Source organism: Monodon monoceros, unplaced genomic scaffold (genome assembly GCF_005190385.1).
Source record: "Monodon monoceros isolate NGI ecotype Baffin Bay Population unplaced genomic scaffold, NGI_Narwhal_1 Super_Scaffold_5, whole genome shotgun sequence".
In the NCBI taxonomy this organism is placed as follows: Eukaryota; Metazoa; Chordata; class Mammalia; order Artiodactyla; family Monodontidae; genus Monodon; species Monodon monoceros.
In genome coordinates, this window is record NW_021703782.1 from 95580828 (window position 1) to 95606140 (window position 25313).

Sequence of the window (25313 nt, forward strand, 5' to 3'; positions counted from 1 at the left end):
TATATATATATATATATATATATATATATATGTATGTATATGTATATTCATAGCAGTTTTATTCATGATAGGCAAAAACTGAAAACAAACCAAATGTCCATCAGCTGGTGAATTGGATAAATAAACTATCGTATATACATATAATGGAATATTGCTTGATAATAAAAATAATGAAGGGAGAGATGAAAAGGAATGACTAAACAATAATAAATGACAGTAATACCAATGACATAATAGTACTAACAATAGTTGATAATAATGATAGGAACAGTGTGAATGGTCCAGCTCTCAAGGCGGTTACTCCATGTCAGGACCTCTACCCAGAGGTTCACACCGTTTTAGCACATTTCTACCCACCAACCCCTCTACGAGGTAGTGGCTAACTTTCACTGGTTTACAGAGGACTAAATTGAAACTCACAAAGGTTAAGTAACTTACCCAAGTTTCTACAACTAGCCTAGGGGTGGGGCAAGGAAGTCTAGAATTCGACCCCAAGACTGTCTTCCTCTAGAGCCAGGAGGGAAGAAGTAGGAAGGGACGAAGAAGGGAAATGTTAAGTGAGTTTCTGGCATGCAGGGCTGTGTGTAGACACTTGCATGTGCAAGAGCTCTTTCAATCCCGAAACAACCCTTCAAAGTAGGTGCCGTCATCTGATTTTGCAGTGGAGGAATTTAGGCTCCTTGAAGCGTTCAAGGTCATGATGTCAATAAATGGCAGAATCTGAGATTCCAGCCCACATCTTTCCAAGTCAATGCGTGTGACTTGCACTGCTCATGGGAAGTTCAGGAAAGTGGCAGGTGTGGGATCGTTGAGGAGATCACATGGTGGGTTCCCATGGACAGCGTCTCAGAACAGCTGCTCCAACACGCTGCCTTTTTTGCAGACGTGTGCTGCCTTGTCCAAGGGCACCACTAGGGGAAAGCATCACTGCACATAGTCTGTTCCTCAGAGGAGTCTGCTGGTGGGGTGGTGGACACTTACGTCAGCAGTATCTGTTGGGCACTTGATGGGCAAAGCCCCCAGTTTGCATATCAGGGTCACTATCCCTACCTCTGAAATCTGGAGAGGGAGGCCAGAGAGAAATGCCACCCTTCTCCTTAAGAATGAGAGCCCTTATTTGAGCTGGAAGGTCAGCAGGACACCGATAAAAGCATAAGTGATCCCTATCCTTGCATGCGTCAGAACATTGCATCCTTTGGAGGCTCTTCCTAGGAGAAATCAAACTGAAGGCAGCCCTGGCAAGATGACCGCCCGCTCTTCAAAAAGCAAAGAGGAGAGGCAATCACTCAGTGGTTTCCAGGGTGATAGGAGGGGATCAGAAAACCCTGAGGTCTGCAGTAAAGGGCAGAACCCAAGGACAAGGCACCTTGGCATCAGGTGGGGTTCCCTGCAGGCAGTGTGACTCATACTTCATCTTGGTCACAGCTTGGAACACACAGCTATTGATTAGGAAAGCAGGAGGAGAGGAAGGAGGGGAAGAAGGAAGAAAAAACACAAAAACAACCTGGAAACTCCTAGTTTTGTGAACTTGAGGAAGTCTTGTTCGTTTAACACACAGATGTTTTTAAGTGAAAAATCACTCCTTTGACCTTTCTTGAATAGGCCAGTGTGGTCAAGACTGCCATTAACCACTGCTCAACTATCCTTAGCCAAGGGTTTTGGTGACCAGGCACCAAGCTTGGATGTGGTCACCACTTTCCTGATTAACCCATGGACATCTCAGGGCTCCCAGAGTAGGCAAAGAAGAGGTCTGGTGGTTTCTTTAAAACATCCTGCTTCAGTTGAGTAGCTCTGAGCTGAGTGTTGGAGATTTCCAAGCTTCAGTGCTTTGCTCCTGAGTTGGCGGTGTCTCCCAATTCCACTCTAGAGCCAGTAAAGAGGGCATTTTAGAGTGAAGCTAACTGGATTTGTGTTCTCAGTCTTTGGTATCTGATTTTCTAAACAGGAAGTTTTGGGGTGCTGGATTTAGAGCAGACAGCATTGGTTGCTCCTATTCTAGAATTATGACATCCTGGTATTCTGGCCTAGAACCGGAAGTGTTTCCATGCTCAATGTCCTGTTTTAGAACTGACGATGCCTCTGGGCTCTGAAATACAAATCACGATGCTTCAGGATTCATATCTGAAGCTGGCAACGCCTCAGGATTTTCATCTTGTGCTGGCAGTATCTCTGGGTTTCGACCCAGACTTGAGTGAACATTCTGGTTGAAGCTAACAGCATCCTCTTGATCTGATCCAGAGTCAACGCTGCTTTTATATCCTGTCCTAGAATTCGTGAAATGTTGTCAATTGCTTTCAGTACAGATTTTTTTAGAAAGAGATTTGGAAACACAGAAAGTTAGCAATGTGTTTTTTAAAATATAATGTGCTCAGAACTGTGTTTGCAGCAAGATTCTACATCTTGAACTTTATCCTTCATGCCTCTGTTATTGACATCATCTGGGAAACTGGGTTTGTCATGGCTCAGCTGTGGCCCAGTTTTTCTCCTTCTCTTGCCTTTTTTTTCTCCAGCCCCTGCTCTTCAGAGCCCACTTGACATTAAGATTCTGCGTTTCAGGCCCGGCCCGTGGGCATGGACTGTCCCTCCTTTTCCATGCCCCTCTCAACCTGAACGGACCTCGAATACGGAACCCACCACGCTGTTTTGTGGGTATTTGCTGGGACAATCCTTTACTCTCCATCACATCCCCCCAGGGGTCTGGGAGCTCTTTGGGAGAAGGGATTTTATCTTTATTGCCTTTTTTCCCCCTCTGGGATCCATTTTCCTCATATAGACCATGGGAGATAGAGAACCTAACTCGTAATAAGTGCCGTGTAAGTGTACGTTGAATGAGTGCGTGAATGAATGAATGAGTTAATGAGAGAGAAATATAAGAAAAAGTTGAGCTTTGGCTGGAAGAAAATTTGTCTTCCACAAGAAAAACTGAGGTCTCTGAGAACCCCCAAACACCTATCCCTCACCCCTAAAGAATTTTAAGAAGATCCTGCAACCCACTCTTCTAACCCTGTCAGCATCTTACTGTCGGAGGAGACGCATGTGCCATGAAGTCACCCACGGACCATCTGGCCGGGGATCCCGTGTCCCTCCTCTGCTGCGGGAGATTACGTAAGCTGGACAGCAGCCTCCAGATGTTAGCAGTTTCTGCTCATTTCTTTCCTCCCTTTTCAGCAACAATAATAATAATTAAAACAAACACAGGCCTCATCCCCTCCCCGCACCCCTGAAATTACAAACAGGTGGGCCCAGATGCCCTTCCCGTCCAAAGGCCTAGTCTCTTAAGTCCAGTCCCGAGCCTCGGCAAGGCCTGCCCTGCCCTGAGCTGGACAGCCAGGCCAGCTGCCCTGTGGCTAGGGCCCCAGGCCCCAGAGTGGGTACATGGCCGTGTCATGAGAAGGGCCCGTGCTGGACTTTCCCTCTCTCTGGCTCCCACCCCCAAAGCCTTGGCCTCCAACTTAAATGGATGCATTTTGGAGGACTAGGTGGCTTAAGAGATTAGTAATGAGATCCCAAGTCTTTCAGTGCTGGGTCAGGAGTTCAGAGGCGGGCCTGGGTGACTAGTGAATGGCGTAATTACGGGGAGATGGGAGCAGGCCTGCGGAGGGCCCGTGTGAAATGAGCCCGGCCAGGCCTTTAAAGGGACGAGTTGTCAGCAGCACAAAAGCCGACCGCCACATCCGACGCTAATCACTCTCCCCTGTTAGAGGATTTACTAGCTGGAGGAGTCCGAGCCCCCTGCCCAGGGCCTCCTCAGAACGGGTGTCTGGGTTCCGGTGATGAGCACGGCCCGATGCCCGGCTCTGCTGTCTGTGAGATCGGAGATGATGCTGACCCCACGGGGTGGAGCGGTGAGAACTCTGCGTTTCATACAAAGTCAGTGGCTGACCTGTGTCCTTATTTTAATTATGGCTACCACTGCCATGGTGGTGATTATTTCTTCCTCTCCCTTGGCTTCAGTTTTCCCACCGGTAAGTGGGTAATAGGAATCGCCCTTTCACAAAGGACACAAGGATGGGATTGATGGAGGTGAAGGCAGCCGGGTGCTCACCATCGCCACTGTTACCGTTGCAGTTCTCAACGTCCCCGCTTACACTAGGTGGGCCTGTTTCCTCATCTGTATCATAGGAGGTAGCCTTACAGTAACACAGGCAGGAATCAGACCCGGACCTCACATTCCTGACAGGTGCGGCTTATCCCCTTTGGACCTCGGGCTCCTTACCTGTAGGGTACGTGAGGATGGCAGAAGGAGGAGAGGCTCTGTACTTGGAACATAGTTGCTGGTCATAGTTACTGGTTTAAGTGTGTTGGCAAAGAAACACACTTTGTCTTTGCCGTTTATCATGGATGCTTCCTCAGGCCTCTTGCATAAATGTTTCCCTTAGAAGAGAGTTGGAACATCCAATTTCTGTCCCCTAGAAATCCTGAGCTTCTGTCTATAAAATTAAGCCATTGAGTGAGCAGTCCCCATCAGTCCTATGACTCTGAACCATTTCTTTTCTAAGAAGTTTAGTTTCTCCACCTGTAAAAATGTCAGTATGCTGTAGAACAGTGGTCTCTTAAATGATTTCTTTGCTCCTTTCGCCTTGAGAGCCTAGGCTTCTTTTCCATGACCATTTGATCAGGCCAGGAGTTTGAACCCCAAACCACAGGATTCCAGACGTGTGGGGAGGTGCAGGCCAGGAGGGTATTAGACCCCTAAGGAGTGTGAAATGCCCGATGTGTTAGGGACAGACCCTGGGAGCAATGAGGTACTAAATCACCCCAGAGCCGAGCCCCAAGGCTGGAGGGCATCTCATGCCGGGTTATCTTATCTGGAAGTGTCTCCTGGGTGGAGGCCCTGAGGTCTGCTGCTATTTCCAGATCACTGGGTGAGAGGAGGAGGTATCCCTACATTCCATGCACCGGCCCTATGCACAGGAAATGCCTCTTTGCTTGATTGTCTGTCCATGCCAAATAATAAATCCTGAAATTGAAAGAGGCAATCCAGCCCTCCCCTTCCCTTCTATCTTTCTAAGGCAGGTATCAAAGGGGAAACTGCTCTAGGGGCCTAGGGAAAGTGATCATTATTTCTAATGGTCAGTAAAGAATGCCTGGCTTTTCTTCCTTCCTTTCTCTCTCTGTCTCTCTTTCTCTCTCTCTCTCACTATTAAGTGTGTAAAAAGGAGGTTGGAGGAGGGGATTGAAAGTGTGTGTGTGCACCCACGCACACACATGTGTTATATAATGTTAACTCTCGGTTACCCTTAAAGTTTTTTTTGTTGTCGTTGTCATATTCAGAGGGTCAGTTTGGAGTAAGGGGCATAGGAAGGAGGTCAGGATGGGCAGAGGGGTGGGGAGAAGAACCCAGGTGGGAGAGGACTACAGTACTCCCAACTGGTGAGAGGGGCCCTGAGCCCGAGTCGGAGCGTTTGGGTGCCTGTGTCCATGTCACCTTAATGGAGACCAGGTATGTGGAGCACATGTTAGAAGCCTGATATACAGTAAAGGATCAATAACATTTATTGTGGTTTTTGTTAGTTCATTCAACTAAATCTTTGCTTAGCACCTACTCCAGGCCTTCCTCTGCTCTTAGGGTTGAAGATATAACAAGTAAGACCTCATTCTTGCTCTCATTGAGCTAAAAGCCAAGTTCAAGGATTGCACATAGGGCAATCCTAACCCATCATGAGTGGCTTAACATTTTGTTAAGATGGTTTCAGAGGTCTACACTCAGGGGAACAGCAGGCACTGTTTAATGGTATCTGTGCTGGGCAAGAGATGGGGGAACGGCAGCACTGATCCCATGTGTTTGCCTCAACCGGTCCGCTGGGCTCAGGGGCCATTGTACTTCCTTTAGCTATCACTAAGGAAGGCACTGTCCTCGAAGCTCATGCATGTAGACGCATGGACAGACGAGAAACCACAATGCAGTGTGTTGCACAAAGGCTGTGACAGAGAGTTCTCGGAAAGTCCGGCCACAGGGTGGGAAGAGGACGGACTTTGAGTCAGACCACTTGACTTTGACCTCTCAGCCAGAGGGGAGTGACCAATGCCTTCCAAACCTCAGAGTCCTTATCTCTACAAGGGGGACAAAAAACGCCTATTCCTCAGGGTTATTATGAGGGCCAGAGGAGATAATACACGGGCAGCGCCAGTACTGGGAGGCTGTCCTTAAGAGTTGGTGCCCTTTCCCTCCCCCACAGGAGCTCTGAGGAGGGGGCAGTACGTTCTTGAAGGAACTGCCAAGCCAGCTTTATTTCACCTGGACCCCTCTGTGTCCCAGTCTCCTGAGGCAGGCTTTCCCTCCTGCAGTTTTCATATCAAGGAACCCTGCCCACTTCTGCAACCTTGCAATTCTTGGGGAAATAACTTGGCATTGAACCTGTAAACCTGAGGTTAAAATGTGGCCTAAGTAGAAATATTCGGAAACACTGCCTGGGGACTGTGTGTGTGTGTGTGTGTGTGTGTGTGCGCGCGCGCGCGTGTGTGTGTGTGCGCGCGCGCGCGCGTGCTCTCATGCACGCGCGTCTACGCTAATGTGTATTGTTATTGTCAGCATGCGCCCCACCCTCCCCACTCCCTATTCCTTTTCCTCTCTTTTTCTGTGAGGCCCATTCCCAGGTCCCTTTGAATTGAAAGAGGAAATTGGAGAGGATGGGCTAGAGGTTTGACAGGCACTTCCTCCCTCCTGTGATTGACAAAAGGGCATGTAAATCTGTAAAAGTGAAATTCAATAGAAACCTCAAGGCATCTCCCCTGTGTGCGAAAATATCAGAACTCCCACTCCCCCTCTTCTCTCTCCATCCCCCGCCTTTGTGTACATCGTGTGTGGGTGGAAGATAAACTGGATTTAAAAAACCCTTTGAAAGCAAGACATCGTTAACTCCTCTAATTGAAAGCAGTCTTCTGCAAGGGAGGAGGTTTGGAGGTGGGTGCTGGCTGTAGTGGCTGGCGGTGCCTGGCCTGGACGAAAGGGCCCACGTCCTGGGGCCACAGACGCCTCTGCTGCTGTCAGCTAGGCCCCAGAGGACCCTACAGCGTTCTTTCAAGCCAGTCTCTCTGTTCCCCACTGAGCTCTATCCCCCACCTGTCTATCAGATGTGATGGCAAGAATCAGATCCCTGAGGAGCTTCCCAGCTCAAACATCCAATGATGTCAAAACTTTGGGAGAAGAACTTCCAGCTCTTTTGCAGCATATGCACAAAAGGAAAAGAAAACAAAAAACAGGAAACGCATTGCTGGAATGGCTGCAGTAAACTTTTAGGTTACTTCTCCAGTTGTCTTAGAAAAGGCGGCTATGATATTCGTTGGCTTTTGGCCTCAGAGTATCAGAGACATGGGATCCATGAGTCAGCTCAGGCCCACAGGAGGGTCACACTTCACTGCAGAATCAAGACTCTCTTCAGCAGCCCTCGCTGGGAGAAGCTGGACATCAAAAGCTGGCAGAACGTCAGAACAGAAAAGCCCTTTGGGGATCCATCTTACTCTGTCCTTCTACAAGTGCGGAGAATGAGTATCAGAGGAAGCCAGCCATCGAGTCAGCTCTAGGAGGCAGGTCCCGGAGCCTGGCGGTCTTGGGCTCTTTCAGCCGACAGCCCCACCCCAGGGCAGAGCTGTAAGGCTCTGCTTTTGTCTGCTGAAGAGGCTTCCAGGAGAAGCAACAAAAAAAATTCCCAAGTCCATCCTCCGGAACAGCCCCGAGCAATGTGTAGGCAGGCCCTTTTCAAGTTGCATCTACAGGTAAGAGTGGAGTTTGCACCTGGATTTGAATCCTGGTTCTACTAACTAGTTGTGTGACCTTAGGTGAACTACTGGGCTTCAATTTCCTTATCTATTAAACGGGGATAATATTTATACTATATTTATATAATATAAATATATTTGTAATACATATTTATAGTATAAATATGAGTATAAGTATAAGCATATTATATTTACATTATAAGTACAAGTATATATTTATATTTCCTTATCTATTAACTGGGTATAATATTTATATTTATATAATATGAATATATTTGTAATATATTTATATTATAAATATATTACATTTATATTATAAATATAGGTATATTATATTTATATTTAAATATATTATATTTATATTTCCTTATCTATTAAATGGGTATAATATCAGTACTATCTCACAGAGTTGAAGGTTGTGTGATCTCGTGCGTATGGAGTCCTGGAAGCAGTGGCCAGCATAGAACAACCAGTCGGTACGGTATACACTGCTATGGTTATTGTTGTTCACTGGGTACCTCTTGTGTCCTGTGTGCTGGGCAATCTGCTAGGATTTATTTGAGGATAAATAAAACATGGTTCTCACCTTGGAAGCCTTCAGGGTTTAAAGGGATAAGACTGCGCTCTAAACAACTATAATCCAACTTGACAAGTGCTGTAACTGAGGTATATATAAAGAACTATATGGACACATCAGAGGGGGCGATTAATTCTGCCTGGGGGGGTGAGCCAAGGCTTTCTGAGGAGGGCTGATATTTGAGACTGGCTTTGAAGTGTGTGTAGTATTTCACGGAATGGGCCGTCCACTGCAGTGGGGTGGAAATCTGGGCACAACGTCACAGTGGTGGAGTCCACGGCGTGTTGGGGGGAAGGGTCCTCCAGCGGGAAGCGAGCACCACGGTGTAGCTGCGTGGATGCCTGCCCGCTGCGTGAGGCAGGAGCGCAGCTGGCTGCGAACCTGAGGATGTGGCTGGAACCAGCTCCCGAAGGCCTTTGTAAGCCGTGTCTAGGAAATTTTCCATCCTGTGGTCCACGGACCGCCGTGGAGGGTGTGATAAGTAGCAAGGCGACGTGATGAGTTTTTCACTCTGGAAAGTTAATTATGGGGACCTTTGGAGCAGGGAGAGTGCAGTGTGTGGAGTGACTAGAGACGAAGAGAGTGGTAATCAGTACCCTCTTCTCCATCAGCGGAAGCGGAGGTTTTAACCAAGACAACAGCAGTCGTGGTGCCATGTGATTGAGTACACAGAACGTGGAATCGGAGGGATCAGAGTCCAGCATCAGTTCTCATACACAACTGGATATATGGCCTTGAAAGAGTTAGTTAAAGCTTCTTTGCCTCATTTCCTCATCAGAAAAATGGGATAAATCCAACCTTACAGAGTAATTGAGAGGATTAAATGATACTGTGACCGTGAGACCTTGGTGGATAGTATTACTGTGGGTGTCCTTAAGCGCCGGGGGCAACCACTACACCTCATAGATGGGGAGACAGGTTGGGAGAGATGTCCAGCTAATAAGTGACAGCCAGAAACAGCCCAGGTCCCCTGTGTCTCTTGTTTGGTATTTGAAGTAAGCACAGATATCTCTGAAGATGATAGAGAGTCTAAGGGAGTGTGCTAAAGATGAGACCTTCCCCCTCAAGGTCAAGGGGAAAACGGGGTTGCTCACTCCTTGGTTCCTGCAGGCCCTAAGATGGGGATGAAAGGCAGTGACCTTCTCAGCTTCCATCCAAGGCGTAGGGCTGGGCTTCCTGCAGAAGAGAGCGACACAAGCACCAGAATTCCTGCCATGAATTCTTGGGGGAGGGGTAGAAACCTCACTGGAGATGGTTCTGCACAACAAAGGTAGGATATAGAGGGTGCAGAACATAGGTGAGGGCAGGGCATCAGTTCTGGGAACCAGAAAAATTTGTACTTTCATATTAATTTTGCCACTTACTTGCTGTCTTATATTGTGCAAGACACTTGCCCTCCTTTGACCACTGAAAAGGGAATGGTCTCAGCAGATGACCTATTTAAGTCCTTCTAACTCTAAAACTCTACAATAAGGAAGCGTGTAAGTGTGTTGCTGCTTAGAGAAAAGAGGAGGAGAAAGTGCAGCCAGACACATTCCCCTGGCTGTTGGGAAGAATCCGTCCAAAGGTAAACTGGGCTCTTTGTAAATGGAAGTGAGTTCTCTGTCCATGAAGTAATCAAGAAGATGCTGGGTAATCCCTCCTCCAACCCTGAAAAGACCTGAGTGAGGGTGCTTGCAAGCCCAACCACATCTGCTCTTTGCCTAGCAATATTACGTGAATTTCTCTTTTTGCCCCTTCACTGGATCATTTATTTATTAACGTATTCAGTAACTCAGTAAATATCAATATCCTAGTCATTCAGAACAATATTTGTTTTATTTCATTTTATTGTGATGAGAACACTTGAAAAGAAATCTACCCCCTTAAGTTTTTATGTGCACACTACAATATTATTGACTATAGGTACAATGTTGTACAGCAGACCTTTAAAATTTGATCATCTTGCTTAAGTGACACTTTTTGTTGATTTATACGTTGATTAGCAACTCCTTTTTGTCCTCTCCCCACAGCCCCTGGCAGCTACCATTCCACTGTTTGATTCAGTGGGTTTGACTCTTTTAGATACCTCATATAGGTGGAATCATGCAGTATTTGTTCTTTTGTGACTGCCTTGTTGCACTTAGCAGGATAACCTCAGGATTCATCTATGTAGTCGTATATGGCAGGATTTCCTTCTTTTTAAAGGCTTAATAATATTCCATTGCATGCATACACCAAATTTAGTTTATCCATTTATCTGTCGATGACATTTAGGTTGTTCCCACATCTTGGCTATTGTGACTAATGCTGCAATGAACATGGGAGTGGGCAGTGCAGAAAGATCAGTTTCAGCTAGGGGAGACCCCCTCCTTATCTTTCTAGAAGAACCTGAAGCCTAGAGGCTGCCAATATGTTTCTAGAGCCTCCGTGATGTATTCCACAAACCAGTGAGTGATGTATAGGGAAGGAGCAGATCTTGTTCATAGCAGCATGACAGAGAGGCTAAAAGTGTTACTCTTATCACCCCCCTGACATCTCTGGGGCTGGGGGCGGCAAGGTAGGGCCCTTGGCATCATGTGAAGGATTTGTGTGTCAGAGAATGGGAGGGAGAACAGAACGGCTCTGCCCGGGATTTGAGAGAGGTGCAGGTTAGGAAGGGAGAGGGAGTGGGAGAGCTTGGAAAGGTCACTGAAGAAACTGGGCGAAGGTGATGGTGAGTGAGGAGGAACTTGGGGTGATGGTGTGAGAGCTTGAGTCCACGTGGGGTGTGCGATGTAACTCTCCTCGTTCCCCCACAAAATGTTCAGTAAAGTCTACACTGCTCAGTAATATTTTATGGAATTGGATTTGCTCTTTTAGAAGGTGCAAAAAAGTGGGTGGATGAAAGCAGGGCATCCCCACAGAATCAGGTACCTGGGGATCACACTTAGGTGTGTGACCATCCTTTTGGCCAAAGGCAAGGCTCTTTTCCTCTCAGAGAGAGCCTGGTGTGCCATAGGTCTTCCATAAATGGCTGCTGAATGAGCAAATTCATGCAAGGTCTGTAAAAGCTGGGGGCTTGTGAGTGTTTGCAGCCTCCCCGCACCTCCCCAGGAACACAGATGGTTTTAAGATCAGCTGGGGCTTTGGGCAAAGGTTCAGCTGGATTTGTTTGTTCCTCTCTGATCTACTTTGACTGTCCCTGGTCAGGATCGCAGCCAGCCTGAAACAAACACAAAACTAAATAGGAACCCAGGAGAATAAAATAACAGCAGCTCGTTCCTCTGAAGTCCTGTCTGGTGCTGATGGAGCTGACAAGATAAGAGGAAACCAGGTTTAAGTAGCGAGAGGGCTTTGTTCAAGTCCGAGCCTTCTCTGACTGTGAATGCCGTAGTTGCAGAGATAAGCCCCCTGCCCTAGCACTCCAGAGATGTGCTCCACCACTCTCTGCTGGGGGACAGGCAGCTAAGAGCACAAGGGGAAAGAATTCCAAAACGACACATGTCAGATTGCTGGCCTGGATTTCAAATGCCATAGATAGTTTATGCGAAGTCTCGCACTGTTGTAAAAATGTAACACAATCCACTGGCAGAGCTGCATGAGCTCAGTCTCAGTTGTTTTCGAGAAAAAATAAATAAACTTGAAAAACGTCTTCCAGCCCATTAAAGTGGCTTGTTTTACCCGTAGTCTTCTCGGTATTAGGCTTCTAGACATGTGAGTAACCGAAGCCGACACCTAATTCCTGGCCAGTGAGATGGCTGATTCTTGGCACTTTTACTCTCCTTAGGACGTTACCTGTGCCTTTCAGGAAACTAATACTGTATTCCCAGGACCCACTGACACCTTGGGGAGGGGGGAGGGAAACTTTGGCGATGAACAAGTTTCAGTACTTTTCAGTGTTTTTAAAGCAGTGAAGCTCTCATGAAACATGACAAGGCAGCTTGATATATAAAGCAGTTGAGTGAAGATACTCTGGTTGAAACAGTGGAGCAGAAGCTAAGTACATCTTCTCACATCCTGACCCTCAGACTGACACCTCCAAGCAACCCTAGGAATCCATAGGCAACACCTTGAAAACCTATGACCCAATCCAACATTCAGATGTGAAAGGTAAACCGAGGTCCACAGAGCGGAGATAACTAGTCCACAGTCACACATCAAATTGTGAGGGAGTTTGAACCAGAACCAAGTCTCTAATCCAGCTCACCATTGCAGAACTTCCCAGGTGACAAAAAACTTTTCTTCTTCTATTTGAGGTTTCAAGAATAAACTGAAGATGTTAACTTTAAGGGAAATTGGGTAAAGCATATATGGAACTCTTGGTATTACCTTTGCGAGTTTCCTGTAAATATAAAATTACTCCAAAACAGAAAGTTTATTTTAAAAAGAAGCATTGCATCTTGCAATTGTGGATCACAGTGCAGCCATGTGTTTCAGCTTGACTTTGATAAGTGAATCTGTTGTGTAACTTTTCCATGCTATTTTTAATTCTTCTACACTCATGTATATGAATCCCTGGGTATAGTCTCGCTTTGCATGATTTTTATAAATAGCGTCATAATGCACTTACACCTTGTTCTTTTTTAGTCACTCAGTGTTATGCCTTTGCAGTCTCCCCATGTTGAGATCTATGAACTCACAAATAGGGCTTCCATTTTGCTTGGCCAGGGTCCCTACTGAACCAGGTGTTAAATATTGTTAGGATCATCGCTACATTTGAATCCCATTCAGTCCTCTTAATATTCTTTTGCTTACAGAATCCTATCATATGAATATATCATATTTTATTCATCCCTTCTTCAACAGGTGAACATATAAACTCTCCCTAATCTTTTGCTACTATAGACATGGCTGGAATGAATATGGAATGCATAGTCTTGACCCTTGTATATATATTTTTTTCCCCTTTTTTTTTTTTTTTTGGCGGTACACGGGCCTCTCACTGTTGTGGCCTCTCCCGTTGCGGAGCACAGGCTCCGGACGCGCAGTCTCAGCGGCCATGGCTCACGGGTCCAGCCGCTCCGTGGCACGTGGACTCTTCCCGGACCGGGGCACGAACCCGTGTCCCCTGCATCGGCAGGCGGCCTCTCAACCACTGCGCCACCAGGGAAGCCCTTCCCTTTCTTTTTGTTTGTTTTACATGTGTACGTTTGTTTTACATGATTGAGATCAGATTATCTCACTTTTTTTCATAGCTTATAAGACCTTAGAGTTCTTTAGGTTGGCCTTACATTTTAGATCCGTAGCCTGAGACCCGCAGGTGTGGAATGGAATGACAGGCCCAAATTCCTGGGGAAGGTTGGACAGAGGAGCCTCATTAGAGGTCCGAGGAAAAGCTCTAATGTGGGATGACCTTCTGCAAAAAGTCTGACCAATCTCAAGAACATCTCGGCTATTCCTCTCCTTTTCCATCCTAGCTCTTTTCTAGTCTAAAATTTATAGTAATGTAGGCATACGTGATTACTTGATGAATGTCTGTACACACCGTCACTCTAAGCTCCGTAGCATCTGACCCGCCTGCCGCCTTGTCCCAGAGTGCTCGGCAAATGGCAGTTACTCAATAAATGTTATTGGAATGAGTGAATGAACCAATGGAATGAAGTGACGTTTGGATACACAAGATACTCCTCAGTTTGAACAATACTGCTTGTCTATACATGTTTCATGTTTCTTTTAATACCATTTGATATATCTGTCATTGAGAATGAACGTGTGTGTGTGTGTGTGTATGTGCAAATCTATACAAATGGTAGAGCTGATTTTCTTTGGGGAGAGCAAATGCTCGCATTGTCATAGTCTTTGTTCTCTCATTAATGTAGCTCTGAGCACAATTTACGGATTTGCTCTAAAGTGGTCTGCTTGGTATTCAAGAGTCTGTGAGATCCAAGCCCCTCAGGCCTGCCTTTGACGCCACTTTCCCCAAGCTCTGTTATACCACCAGGCAGCTTGTCACTAATCATTCTGGGCTTCTGCTTTCCTCTGAGCCCTTGCTTCTATTCCCTGCATGTGCAATGCCCTTCCTTTCGTAGCTACCCTATTCTTCCAGACCCAACTCAAATGTCAACTCTTCCAGGACTCGTCCCCACGAGAATGTCTCTGACATCTCTACCACCAAAACATGTTATCTGTCCTTTCCTTAATAACATTGAAGATTTTCTCTTCTACATTAGAATGTGGGCTCCTGGAATAGACTCTTGTCAGTTCGTCCCTATTTCTTCCTGCAGTGTCAAGAACAAAATAGGTGGATAGTAAAGTTTTGTCGCGTTGAATTTAACTCAACCCCTGAGACCCTCTAAAACATTTGTTTCCCTTTATCTTTTTCCAGGTGTGTCGAACCAAGGTGATAGATCTCAGTGAAGGCATTTCCCAGCATGCCTGGTACCCTTGCACCATCAGCTACCCGTACTCCCAGCTGGCTCAGACCACTTTCTGGCTCCGGGTAAGTCAAAGCTTTGAGAGCCTTAGATTCTCCAGCAGTGGCCCCCAGGAGGCACTGCCTCCTGTGACCCTTTCTCAAGGTGGTTTTTCTACCCACTGAGGGTGTTAATTGTAAGGACAGAGAAGACAACACTTAGCAGCGGGATGCTTCCTGGAATGGAATCCCTTAGTTGCTCATGGGATGCCTTCAGTCAGTCTTATTTTGGCCAAGAGTTTAGATACCATTTATCTGCCTGGAAGACCATCATTGTTCAAGGCCTTTTAAACTGCCTTCTCCTTGAAGTTTTCGCTGACCCCCACCGAGAGAAGGGACTGCCCCTTCCCTTCTGGTCCTCCACGCGTGGCCATCTATTGGATGGCTCTTGTCAAGCGCCATGGTATTCCGTAGCTGTCTGTGGGCCCATCTTCCCGACTGTGGACTGTGATTGTTTCAAGTTTTGATTTGTGTGTTACTGACCTACATTGAACCCCACCGTCCACAGAAATGCAAGAGCATATATCTTATTTACCTTTGTCTCCTCGGCGCCTAGTACAGAGGTTAGTTAGCGTGGAGAAGTGATGAATAATAATAAGTACCATTTTGCGTGGTTTTAATGTATGCCAGACCCCTTATTATCAGTATCTTACTGGGGCCTCCCAGCCATCCTGTGATGTAGCTATTTACGTATCCATCACTTGGAGGTGAGGGAACTTGGGCCCAGAGCAGCACAGCCACCAGTGGACATCACACAGCTTGGAAAGAGCAGAACCTACGTTAGAACAATCTCTGACCTCAGAGCCTGTGCTCTTCACGCTGAGGTTTCACTGCCCACCTGTTCCCACCATGGGACCGTGATAAGTAGTCCAGCTCCTGAAATGGAAGATTCTCCTTCAAAGCCCGCCCCGTGGCTGCCTCCGCGCCGCACGCCTGGCTGCGTGAGTGAGCCTCCTGTGTCCTCTGCATTTCAGGCGTACTTTTCTCAGCCAATGGTTGCCGCGGCTGTCATTGTCCACCTGGTGACCGATGGGACCTATTATGGGGATCAAAAGCAGGAAACCATCAGCGTCCAGCTGCTTGACACCAAAGACCAGAGCCACGATCTAGGTGAGCGTTGCCCTCGGGTGCGGCGTGCTCTCGGAACCCGCTTCCGCACGTGCCTGCGCGTGGTTGTAAGCATTGGCTGAGGTTGAACGCTTTCCTCCCCTTTCCTCCTTCTTGCTTCTCTATTTGCCATTCTGGTTGCCTTCAAGTCAGGATGTGTTTGTGTATCCAGAGAAGCCCGAATCTGACAGGTGTGGGCATAAGGGGTTCACGTCAAAGTCCTCCTTTCAATAGCTCCCTTCTACCCAACGCCTTTACCCTCAGGCATCCCATGAGATCCTCAAAAGACCCTGGGAAGGAGACTGAGTAAAGGTTCTTTCCCATGATGTGTGTCATCACCCGAGACCCAAAGAGAGGCATCGAGAGGCCCGGGTCGCGTGGGAGGAGCCAGCAGGAGAGCCGGGGAGCCAGGCTTTCAGAACCATCGCCTGCTGTGCTTCACCCTATAGCCGTGGTGTCCGTGATAGTAAACGAGCCATTACTTGAGATGTTGTGACCCGTGCAGAGCACGGCACCCAGCGCTCAGGAAGTCCCATCACCCCCTCCCACACTTCCCAGACACCCTGCCCCGTCTACCTCTGGGCAGCCAGGCCAGGGGTTTGGAATTCCAAGCCAGTGCTGAAGTCCAGGCTTCAAAGCTGTGCCCGCACCGTTCCACAGGGAGCTCACTTCAAAGACCCGTAGGAAGCAAGCATGCGAGGGGTCACTTCGGGGTCAAGCAGAAGCCAAGGCAGGAGGAGGGGGTTTGTTTTGTTTTTATGTTTACTTATTTGGTTAGTTTTCAAGGCGAGGGGGACCCGTTAATAAGGAAGAAGAAGAAAACCCTGCTGGATTTCTCTGGATTCCCGGGAAATGTCCCTAAGTGAGAAGCAAACATTTTCATAGCGGTCCTGGCATCACAAAGGGCTCTGCGGAGAGACTTTCAGAGGAGCGGGGAAGAGTCAGGTTCCAGCGAAGGTCCTCAGACCCTGCTAGCTGATGCCTGGGGTGTCCACATGTCCCTCCCCGCTGGGTCTCCTGTCCTGTGTCCTCAGCTTCCTGGCACCCCTTGCGGAGGCTCTGCAGCTCTAAGACAGTAGACCACACAAGGGGACCCGCAGGCCTCCCAGGACATGGTTAGGATCATCCCATTCTTTAGATGCAGGCACTGAGTGAGTGAGTGTTAGGGCTTCGGTGGATTCACATAGTAAAGAAATGGCACTGATGTCCGTCAAACACCGGAGCCAGCTTCAGTTTTACTGAACTCCAACCCACCCCATCATTCCCTTGCCTCCCCTTCTGATGTACCTTTTCTCCCGTCCCTCTCCCGCCCCCCTTCCTTTTTTTCTTTCTTTTTTTGCGGTACGCGGGCCTCTCACTGCTGTGGCCTCTCCCGTTGCGGAGCACAGGCTCTGGACGCGCAGGCTCAGCGGCCATGGCTCACGGGCCCAGCCGCTCCGCGGCATGTGGGATCTTCCCGGACCGGGGCACGAGCCCGTGTCCCCTGCATCGGCAGGCGGATTCTCAACCACTGCGCCACCAGGGAAGCCCCCCACTTCCTTTTTGAAGCCCGGGGACTTCTAGAAAGAACTGAGAGCTTCTGAGTGAAGCAAGTTTGGACTTTCCTTGGACTTTATATGGCTTGCTTTTCTGTTTCCCTCTGGAAAGCCACCCCCTGGTCATGATTCTCTGTCTCCTCTTTGCAGAGTGGGTACAGGGGTCCTTACCTCACAAGAGCTGCTCCCAGATTCCTAGATTAAAAATGAGAGCAGGCTTTTTACGCCGGGAATGACTTATTTCTGTGAATTATTTCCATCATTTATATGACAGACCGGGAAGGCAGCCTGAAAACTAGCAACTCAGACCAGCAAGCCCTCATGCAATGTGGGAGGGAAGTGAGGGCCAGTGGTGCTTGGCCAAGGGGTGGCCATTTGGGGGAGGGGGAGGGGCTGTGAGCCCTAGGTGAAGGGAAAGCTTAGGGGGCAGTGAGGCAAGGGGATTGGAAAGATTTGGAACCAAGAGAAAAAGGCAGACAAAGAAACTTTCAATCAAACTCAAAATCCCCACTGGCCACCCAATGGTGCTTTTGTGCAGTGACATGAAAGGGTCTGGGGGCTTCGGGAAGGGCCTGTTGGGGAGGGCGTGACTGGCCGTGAGTAATGAGCCTGGCCCCTCGGCCCTCTGTTTCCCCTGACAGGCCTCCATGTTCTGAGCTGCAGGAACAATCCCCTGATTATCCCTGTGGTCCACGACCTCAGCCAGCCCTTCTACCACAGCCAGGCGGTACGTGTGAGCTTCAGTTCACCCTTGGTCGCCATCTCGGGGGTGGCCCTCCGTTCCTTCGACAACTTTGACCCCGTCACCCTGAGCAGCTGCCAGAGAGGGGAGACCTACAGCTCTGCCGAGCAGAGGTAAGGCACCCTGGGTCGGCTCGCCCTGGGCCGTTTTGTAGCCAAGTGTAGAAGAAGGGGTTCTGGAACCGGGCAGCCATATGTGTTGCAGTAAAAAGTCTGTGTGTTTCTCCCTTCCCTATCCTCTGGCCTCTGGTCAACTCTGCCTTTGGGCTCGGGAGGCCCACACGTCTCTGAATTCCGGGGGTGCGGGAGGGCAGCAGGAACATGTTGTGGAAGGAAGACCTCCTTCACCTGGCTCTCAGTCCCAGAGCTGGCGGCGGCCTGCAGGATGACCCTGGGAGCATCACTTTCCCTCTCTGGGCCTCAGCATCCTCATTGGAATGAAGAGAGGAGAGGTGGTTTAGCTCTCTTTCAGCTCTGAAATACTGGAATGTTTTGTTTCCTAAGTAGCACAGGCAAGAGTCATAACCCTCCTGAATTTAGGGGGATGCTGGGGGACTACTGTTTGCTTCATCCCACTGCACTGTATATTTCAGGGTTGGGTAAACCTCTGTGTCGTCCCCACACCTAGCTCCCGAGAGATTCTCCCAGTGGTCTCGGGGTCTGTCTTTTAACCGCATGACGTTGCTGCATCAGTACCTTTGATCTGGCATCTGTTAATGCACCTGGTTTGGAGCTAAGAGAGGATGCTGTTTCCTAGAAAGAATATGAGCTTTAATGATACTCTTACCTAGGTTTGAATCTGCCCCTTCCTGACTGTGTCCTTGGACAAGGAAGGCACTTCACTTCTCTGAGTCTCAGTTGTCTGTTTTGGAATAAAAACGGGTAATAATATCTACCCCGTAGGGTGGTCGTGAGGATTAAGTGGTGCACTGCAGGCAAAAGTGCTCTTACAAACTATTAAGCACCGTGCAAAGATAATGTACTGATAGAGAGTATTTATCACGACTTTCTGATGTGATGGTGGTGCTTTTCTGCACAGAATTCTGCATGAAGTTCTTAGCTTTGAGCTGGGAGAAGCCTCGGAGCTCATCTGGTACATCCACAGTGTCCAAACTTCCATGTTACCCTCTGGGTTTTCACAAGCAGAAGGACTGGTTCAGGGTCCCACATCATCTCTGACATTTGTTTTAAAGAGTTGGGGTCTCTGTGGTCTCCCCCCGAGCGAGGCCCTCTGAAAGGCAATTCAGCCCTGACCTGTATACCTGGGAGCAGGAGAGGAAAGAGGAGTGGGGAGGGGGACCCCAGCCTTTCCCGCGCCCCTGCTACCACAGAGGACACAAAAGGTGGTTGCAAAACCCACATGGTTTTGCACCCACTGTCTCTAGCTTCTGTTGCGCAAAGTCTGTGGCAATCCTTCGGAGGCAAAAGAGCTCCTTAAATATCACTCGTTATATTTCACCCTGAGAGGGCTTTTTCATCCCTGGCTCTCCGGGCTGTAAAAGTAAGTTAATTCTCAGAACCCAGGGAAACAATGTCGACGGAAAATGCAAATCCATCAGACCTTCTCTGCAATGCTTTCTCATCCTTAGCCAGTCACCAAGACCATCCCCTAGTTCACTGAGCCCAGCACTGGCTTCTTTGAATCCTTAATTAGCAGTTCCCGTGCCCAAAGTAAACAGTAAGAAGTGTCTAACCTTGGAAGCAAGTCCGTCAATGAGTATGTGCTGAGTTCTTTGCTCTGCTGTGGAAAAGCACTGAACTGGGGCACAACGTTCCAGGCCCTCCTCCTCTCTGGGCTTCAGTCTCCCCGCATGTGAAATAACGATGGCGATGGGTCCGTGTTCTCTGTGGTTCCTTTCAGTTCGAACAGTCTGTGATTCTCAAGAACTAGGAGGGATGAGAGGGAAGAGGAAGGGACCCACACTGGCTTCATGGTCACCCCTGTCCCGTGAGGTATGGACAGAGGGAGCGAGTCACGGCCATCCAGGCAGTGGGAGGTACAATCCCACTTTGTCTGCCGGAAGAGCCACACTCTGCCCACCAGGACCAGGCACATCCAGGAGAGAAAAGGATTTTTCATGGCTGCTCACTGATGAGCATTTAGTCAGTGAGACTGAGTTAAGTGATGGAGATGCAGCCATCTTGGGATTATCAAAGTCTGTGTGTTCTCATTCCAAGGGGCTCTGAAATTATATGTTACATATATTGTTTTGTCCTGACGCCAACCTGATCCCTGAAAGCTGCGAGGCTGGAAGAGATTCTTTGGTTTCCCGTCCTCATTTGAGGACGGGAAACCGAAGGTCCGGGTGGGGGAGGTGTTTCCCAGCGTCGCCCAGTGGCATTGGAATCCAGTTCGCAGGACTTGCAGGTCAAAGCTCTTCCCTTCTCATCAGAGGTGTCAAAACAGCTGTGTCCCGGAGGCCAGACTAGGCCACAAACAACTTGTGTTTGTTTGGCCCTCATTCGGCCTCTTCTTTAATTACTTGTAGCATTTAACTATCAGAAGAGTAAGTATTAAAGCCCACAGTTCTTCCTCCTCTTAAACACATCAGAGGATTTGGAAACACCAGGCCCTGGGTCCCGCTCTGGCCGGCAGGTGGCCTCCCACTGGCCACACCCTTCTCAGCTCACCTGGCCGTTCAGATGGTCAGCCGGACCCGCAGCTGCCGACTTTGCCTCCCAGGGCTGCACCCACCACATCACCAGCTCGCGGTAGAAGAGCCTTTTAGGGTCCCTTCCCGCAGGAGCCTCGTTACTGGGCAGGAAAACGAGTCTTATCTTGATCATTCTCTCAGCCTCACTTCTCTAGCTATCCCGAAGCTGGTGTGCCAAGAGTAGCTTTCCCTTCGTTTTCCAGTGTTGAGCGTGCTGTCTTTCTGGCTGTCCCCATCTGAGCAGCCAGCTCAGAATGATTTATAAACAATCTGCCTGTTAGTATCTCCACAGCCCATGGCATGATTGCAGCTAAGCAGCCACAGAAGTTAAGCCATGGGTCAGGGGACAGAGCCAGGAGAGGAGCCCTCACCAGCCCTTTAACCTCTGGCCTTCTCTATCCCGGTTGAGGGGTACCTACTATCCCCCATTATGCACGACCGGGGGCCCTTTCAGTTGACCGCGGGGGCAGCAGTTGGAGGACTGACTGTGGGATCGCTTAAGGACCTACCTCTACATGGAACTTGAGTCTCTAAGTAAATGAATTAAATATGTATAAGAAGAAAAGAAAATTCATAAGTATCTGATTATCTCTGCATGGGGAGAGGGGGTGTTTCCACCTTCACCCAGGTTGTGAGCATTTTTTTGGTAAAATTTACCTGTGTCCCTTCCCCCACTGGCCTCAGCCACTTTCCTCCCTTCTGAGGAAGGTCTTCTTTTGTTATTTTTATTGACAGCCCGTCACTGGTACGAAATCCTCCCCCCACTTTTTTTTTTTTAATGAAGGCAGAGCCTTTTGTTTTGTTTTGTTTTCCTCGTTTTGATTTTTGTTTTTGTGTTTCAGAAATGACAGAGCTGTGTCAGGGAGTTATTTGGGAGGGGCAGTTGGGGTAATGTTTATCATTTTTGGACAATGTGTTCACACAACCCTTTCCAACTAACGAACGGGACAGCAAAGGGAAGAGCAGGGATTTAGGGACAGACAGGCAGATCCGTGCTGCAATCCTGTCCACGCCGAGTGCCTGTGGACAAGCAACTTAAACTCGCTTAGTCTTAATCTCTTCTTCTCAAAAATGGGAACAATAATACTACCTCATGGAGTTATGGTGAGGACGCGGAGAAGATAATGAAGGTAAAACACAGCTGCCGATACCTGTTACTATTCATTCCTTTTCCCCTTTCCTTCTTGTTCCTGTAGGCCAGGTTTAGACAAATGTGCTGAAAAAGCAGGGACTCCACATTCCCTAAGGTGTGTTCTGGAGGACACTAGTCCTAAGAAACACGCCGCGAAGAAAGGTTATCAGAGCTCGGAAAATGCTGCGCACACGAGTCCCTCCTGAAAACCCACCATGTGCAGTAGAACGTTCAAGGTTCTGAGAAGTCCTGCAATGAAGAAAACTGACTGGTCTCATTGACCCAAAGCATTGACCTCCCCATTAGAGCATAGGCCTGTTTGGTCAGGTAACTCATATGACCAGTGACTGTTTTCCTTCATAGTAGAAAGAGCCAGAGGAGAGAGACCGCCTTCTCATGGAGCGTCATAGTTGCTAAAGCATTTCTCATGCCTTGACCTTTCAGCTCTGCAAACACGCTGAGCTCCAACCTGTGCTGGACCTTTGCACATGCCCTTCACTCTGCCTGGAATTCCTTCTGCCCCAAACCTTTGTATAGCTAATCCCTTCGTCTCATCCAGGTTCAGGTGTCCCCGAGGAGGCTTCCCCTGACCCCTATGTGCGTGGTGTCCTGCCCACCCCTCCCCTAACAGTCACCCTCTATAATGTCACCTGGGCTTAGTGCCCTTGCGGTGTGCATCACTATCTAAAACAAGCTGATCGATTACTTTTTTGGGGCACACGTCCTCCCTCCTCAAGCACACACGGTGACAGGACTCCTCCACGGTAGCCCTAGCGTCTAGAGCAGTGTCTGCTGCGCGGCGAGAGCCCCAGGCAAGTGTGTTGAATGGATGAGCCAGTGGCTGACATGTCCCCTGGTTTTGACAGTCTTGAGAGGTGGATCCTTTTATCACCTCCACTTGACAGAGGAGGAACCTGAGGCTCAGGGTGTTACATAACTTTCCAAGATCAAACAACTGATAGATGGCAGAGCTGGGGCTCCCAAATTTGCCCACTTGCTAAGCCCTAGGTTCTTTCCATTCTAGGAAACCAAGTTTTCCAGTTTATCCTTTTCCTACAGAGGAGAACCTTAATAAGCACAGAAGGAGGGAGGGTGCTGTTTTTATCCTAATGGCCCCCTAGCCCAGAGAAGCCCAGAGCCATTGTCTTTCAAAAAGAGTTCCCAGAGCCCCCCTGCTGGTCATCAGATGGGAGCCCAGGGACCTCCTGGGAGTGCAGGGCGAGAACGGCCAAACTGTAAGGTAAAGGTCAGAAGACTGGCTTGGAAGCTGGTAGCTTACAGAGTAAATCTATTTAAATTGGAACCATGTGGCTCTTTCCCCCAGCGCTTACACAACGTGAACAGATGCATTGTTTGGTGTCAAAGCCCCTGCGTTGACTCCACAGCTACAGTCTCCGCATGGAGCCCCGCAGAGGCTGTCAGGGGCAGGAAAAAGGGCGGAGAATCAGAACAGCTCAGCAAGTATCACTTAATCCCACTCACCCTGCATTTCTGAAAGGGGAGGCGGTATGTGGAGACTGCAGAGCTCACATCGGTGCGGGTCTGAGACCTGAAACTAAGGCTTGCCCTTGTCTGGGTATTTTAAAAGTGAATTTGTTTGTGATAAGTTTTAGAGATGTTAGCGCCTCACACCCGCCCCCGCACCGCCCACCCCACTTATCCCACTTTAATTCCTACCATACTTTTGAGCAGGGGATAGAGAGTGGGGCTGAGTAACCATGTTCCTGTAAAATCCTCAGTGGGGTATCCTGGAAACTGGCACCAAGAAAAAAGTTGGGAATTTCTTCTTAAGTTGGTTTGACCACCCACCGCTCCTTGTGTCCTAGATAGAAACAGGAAAAAGAAAGCTTCGAGGCTCTGGATGGCAACCTAGCTGTCTGTGCATACCGTATGCCAGGCGTTGTGTTAGACAGAGTCAGAGGGGCAAGGTGGAGAGAACTGCCTCCTGGAAGCTTTCAGTGTTCAAAATCAACATGTCAACGTCTGCAAAGTGCTTAAGAGTTATTGCAAGACACTGCCACCATTTGTTTCTTGCTATTTAGCAAACAGCTATTTCACGCAAGGCATTTTTATTGGCAGTGCGAAGTATACTGAGGTGAAACAGGCATTATCTCTACCCTCAGGGAAGTTCTAGTCCAGGTGTGAGGTGAGGTTAACAGCAAGGACTTTGGAGTCACACATCTGGATGGGAACTTAAACAAGTAACTTGATCTTGCCGGTCCCCGATTTTTCCAACTGTAAAATGAATAACACTTAGCTCATAGGGTTGCCGTGAGGATGGGTGAGCTCATGTATATAAGCAGTCAGTGAATGGTCACTAATGTTATTAAGCGTCTGCATGACGGTAGTACGAGGGGAAAGATCACCTAAGCACAGGGGTTTTATGTTTTTTCCGTTTCCTTAAGGGTTAGCACACATTCCGGCACGTGGTGGGCACCCAGGACCTGTGTTTTCAACGCATGAAGCAAGAGACCAGGCTTTTAGAGAAAGGAGGGCCCAGTGCGGCAGGGGGAGCTTGCCTGGGACACGAGAAAGCTTCCTGTAGAAACTTAGATGGAGCTCGGACTTGAAGATGAATGGCGTGATCTCTGCACAACTTTTCTAACAATTCATAAGTCACTTTACAGTTTATAAAAGACTTCTACTTTCAGTACCCCAGTTGAATCTCATGGACCTATAGGTTGGCCGAATTTGAGAGTACACTGAAGCTCAGAGAGGTGATGTACTTTGCCTAAGTTACACAGCTTCTAGGTAATAGAGCATAGATTTATTCATACCATTAGCTACTACCATTTACTGAGTGCTTTTATGTGCCAGGAATTCCACTCTGTGCTTTTGCTGAACTATCTGATTTAATTCTCACAGCGACCCTCGGAAGTGAGTACTATTATAAAATATGAAGAGGCTTTCCTTCAACTCAGTGCCTGGCAGATAAGAGACTCAAAGAATACTTGCCGTAATCATAATGATCCCCATTTTGCAGACGGAAAAACTGAGGTTCTGCAAGGTTTGAAGATTCATAACGTATAAGGTTTTCAAGCTATAGGATTTGAACTCTGGTTTGTCTGTTTCCATAACTTGTGCTTTTAACGATAAACTTTGACCACTGCCTCCAGAGTCTTGTTCACTCTCTGTGTCTCCAGTTTCAGCCTCCGGAGATTTGGAGAGGAAGCCCATGAGGTTTTGTCTTCCAGCTGGAGTGCAGCCGTCCTGCAGGAAAGCGCCCACTCACCCTCTTGTTTCTTTCCTCCTCAGCTGCGTGCACTTCGCCTGTGAGGCCGCTGACTGCCCGAAGCTGGCTGTGGAGAACGCTTCTCTCAACTGCTCCAGCAGCGACCGCTACCACGGTGCCCAGTGCACTGTGAGCTGCTGGACGGGCTACGTGCTCCAGATACAGCGGGATGACGAGCTGATCAAAAGCCAGGTGTGCGCAGGTGCCGGGCTCAGAGCCCCTCTCCAGCCGCGCAGGTGCCGG

General features: G+C 48.4%; 1 protein-coding gene across 1 annotated transcript in view; it reads left to right on the plus strand.

Moving 5' to 3' along the window:
- Nucleotides 1-25313, plus strand: part of PAPPA (pappalysin 1) — a 253443-nt gene that overhangs the window by 159901 nt on the left and 68229 nt on the right. Inside the window, exons 12-15 of the mRNA XM_029203474.1 lie at nt 14583-14696; nt 15644-15779; nt 17953-18166; nt 25094-25262. Coding sequence (XP_029059307.1) covers nt 14583-14696; nt 15644-15779; nt 17953-18166; nt 25094-25262 — 633 coding nt within the window. The remainder of the gene's footprint in view (nt 1-14582; nt 14697-15643; nt 15780-17952; nt 18167-25093; nt 25263-25313) is intronic.